This window comes from Notothenia coriiceps, unplaced genomic scaffold (genome assembly GCF_000735185.1).
Source record: "Notothenia coriiceps isolate Sejong01 unplaced genomic scaffold, NC01 NC01_scaffold00015416, whole genome shotgun sequence".
NCBI classification, from domain to species: Eukaryota; Metazoa; Chordata; class Actinopteri; order Perciformes; family Nototheniidae; genus Notothenia; species Notothenia coriiceps.
Genome location: NW_011348117.1, coordinates 10,125 through 12,668, shown reverse-complemented (window position 1 = coordinate 12,668; position 2,544 = coordinate 10,125). Strand labels below are relative to the sequence as shown.

Genomic DNA, 2,544 nt, shown 5'->3' with positions numbered 1-2,544 from the left:
AGTATACTATATATAAAGTGCTGCTATTGGAGCTCTTTGTTATTGCATATAATATATGTAATTTGTCCTGCTCTTATTAGTCATGTATTTCTTGTCAGCAACGATTATGTTTGTGTTTTTTAACTTATTACCAGGTCTGCTCTGCAAAACTAATTTCAATCATTATTCAAATCTAAAAGTATACATAGAAAAGTGTATGGTAAGAGTATGTTATATATATTAACGTATTTTAGATACATTTTTTATCACCTGTCTAACTTTTCTTAAGATTTGAAGTGTGCGGAGGGGATGCTGGTGACGTCCACGGGCCCGCAGACCCTTCAGAAGGCCGAGGGAGAGAGGCTGACTTTGGGCTGCCGTTACACTCCGAGCCCCTCAGACACCGGAGAGCTCGACATCGAATGGTCCGTGGTCAGTCCAGACACCACGCAGAAAGACCACATGGTGAGAGGCACGCTTTGGGAGTAACGGATCACATCAACCGTGATAACGCAATCAGGATACAAATGAAAGTAACTGTATAGTCAAACTGTTACATTAAGAACAGACGTAATCACATTATTGTTACATAAAAAAACAGGTATTACTGGAAGGATTACAATGTGTCAATAAGGTCAATATATTATAGGTAGACGTACTGCCTGGAATTTCAGTTTTGGTTTTCATTTGGGCTGCTTTCATTCTTCTTTTTTTAAATAGGTTTTTTTAATGCAGTATTAGGACACTTTTTGTAATATAGATATACGAAGGACTGGGCCCCTAGAGGTGAGGTATATTGCCTCATAAATTAAGTTATAAATGAGCAAAATCAGTGAAATCTCTATCAACTAAGATTTGTTAAAAACACGTTTTCAATCAGGTTACATTACATTACATGTCATTTTTTTGTTAGACGCTTTTATCCAAAGCGACTTACTGTACTGTAGACAATCCCCACAGGAGCAATTCTTGCTACCCCCTAATTCTAAGTCCAGCACTCTATCCACTTAGCCACAGCCGCAGCCGCCCCATACATATTATACTTTCATATTCTCATACTCAGATGAGACTACTGATTATGTTTTACAGATCATATTTTTGAGCTACGGTAACCTTCCCAACCCTGGTTACAAGATGGCTCAGCTCAACACTTCTTTGGTTCTTTTCAGTTGGATCCACCTAGATCAAGGATCCAATCGTTGTGAGCTGACTCGAGAAGTATTCGAAACTCTGTAAATGATGGTCAAAAACAATCGTGGCTCACTTGGCATATATAAAGTATTTATATGTACAGTATCAGCGTACACTATGCCATACATAGAGGCGTACAATTTATTGAGTGCAGACAATCTATATGTTTGTTGTTCATGGCAATTTCATGTGCTGTTGCTTAGACTATCAGCAGAGCCACCCACATCATTTGGGGGTAAAATCTGCAGAGGAAAACCAATTAAAGGAAAGGACCTGTGACCAAAAGTGAGTCGAGTTGAGCCAAACTATGATTGGAAACTCTTGTGACCTATCCCATAACGGAAATTACATCTTTAAAACATCTCATTTATCTGGATTTCACACTACTTTTCACATTTTTAAAATTCTATTCCCCATAATGTACATTGTTTGTTAATTAAAATCAAGTTCAGGAGGCTGGTGTGTGCATGAGCCCCTAGCACCTTTTTAATTTCGCACAAATTAGTCATTTATCCCGTTGCCTTTTTCATTAAATGAGTCATTTCTGTCAGAGACTTAAGAGCATTTTTTTCCTCTGCATTTTAGAAATCCTCTTTGTGGAACTTTGTCCACTAGGAAGCAGAGGGACTCAAAAACAACCACACAGCCTTTAAACAATCGTCACATAAAGTTATAAAGTGATATGCTAATGCTTTGGGAAACAATGGCTCATTCATCATCCGGCAGACAGGAAATAATATTATCTTCCCAATAAGAGATAGAGCAACATTAGCATTCATTTGGGGGCTGTGTTTCTGTCCTGCTGATCAATGTCACTCCACTACACACAGGGGGGGAGGGGGACACACACACAATGTTCAGCACGTTTAATCTTGTTGTGCAATCTTTCTTTTGTCTTCCACTAGCTCCTGTCCTTCACCAGCGGCACCACATACATCCATGGGGACAGCACTTTGGGGAAAGGGTTCAGATTTGCTGCTCCGGACCCCTCCATGGGGGACGCCTCCATGTCTATCTCTCCGCTGTCCCCTGCCCACAGTGCTACCTACCAGTGTAAAGTGAAGAAATCCCCTGGAGTGGACGCCAGGAAGGTGTCCCTGGTGGTCATGGGTAAGAAGGGGCATTGGGCCTGGCACACGTTACATTATTGGTTTAAAGGTCCCCTATTTTACTGTTTTTCATCAATATATTATAGGTCTCAGATATATACAAAACATGTCTCTGAAGTGTTTGGCTCCAAATACCAAACATATCATTGTAGCATCCCATAATCCCCTCTGTTTCAGCCCTGTTTCTAAAGTGCTGATTCTTTGTCTGTTACTTTAGATGAAAATAAGGAGCCCCTCCCCACGCCCCTCTGAGAGACATTTGGTT

The 2,544-nt window shown here is 40.3% G+C and overlaps 1 protein-coding gene across 1 annotated transcript in view; it reads left to right on the top strand.

Moving 5' to 3' along the window:
* Positions 1–288: 288 nt before the first annotated feature.
* Positions 289–2,544, top strand: part of vsig8a (V-set and immunoglobulin domain containing 8a) — a 9,751-nt gene continuing 7,495 nt past the window's right edge. The window contains exons 1-2 of the mRNA XM_010775155.1: positions 289–444; positions 2,076–2,280. Of these exons, the coding sequence (XP_010773457.1) occupies positions 289–444; positions 2,076–2,280 (361 nt within the window). The remainder of the gene's footprint in view (positions 445–2,075; positions 2,281–2,544) is intronic.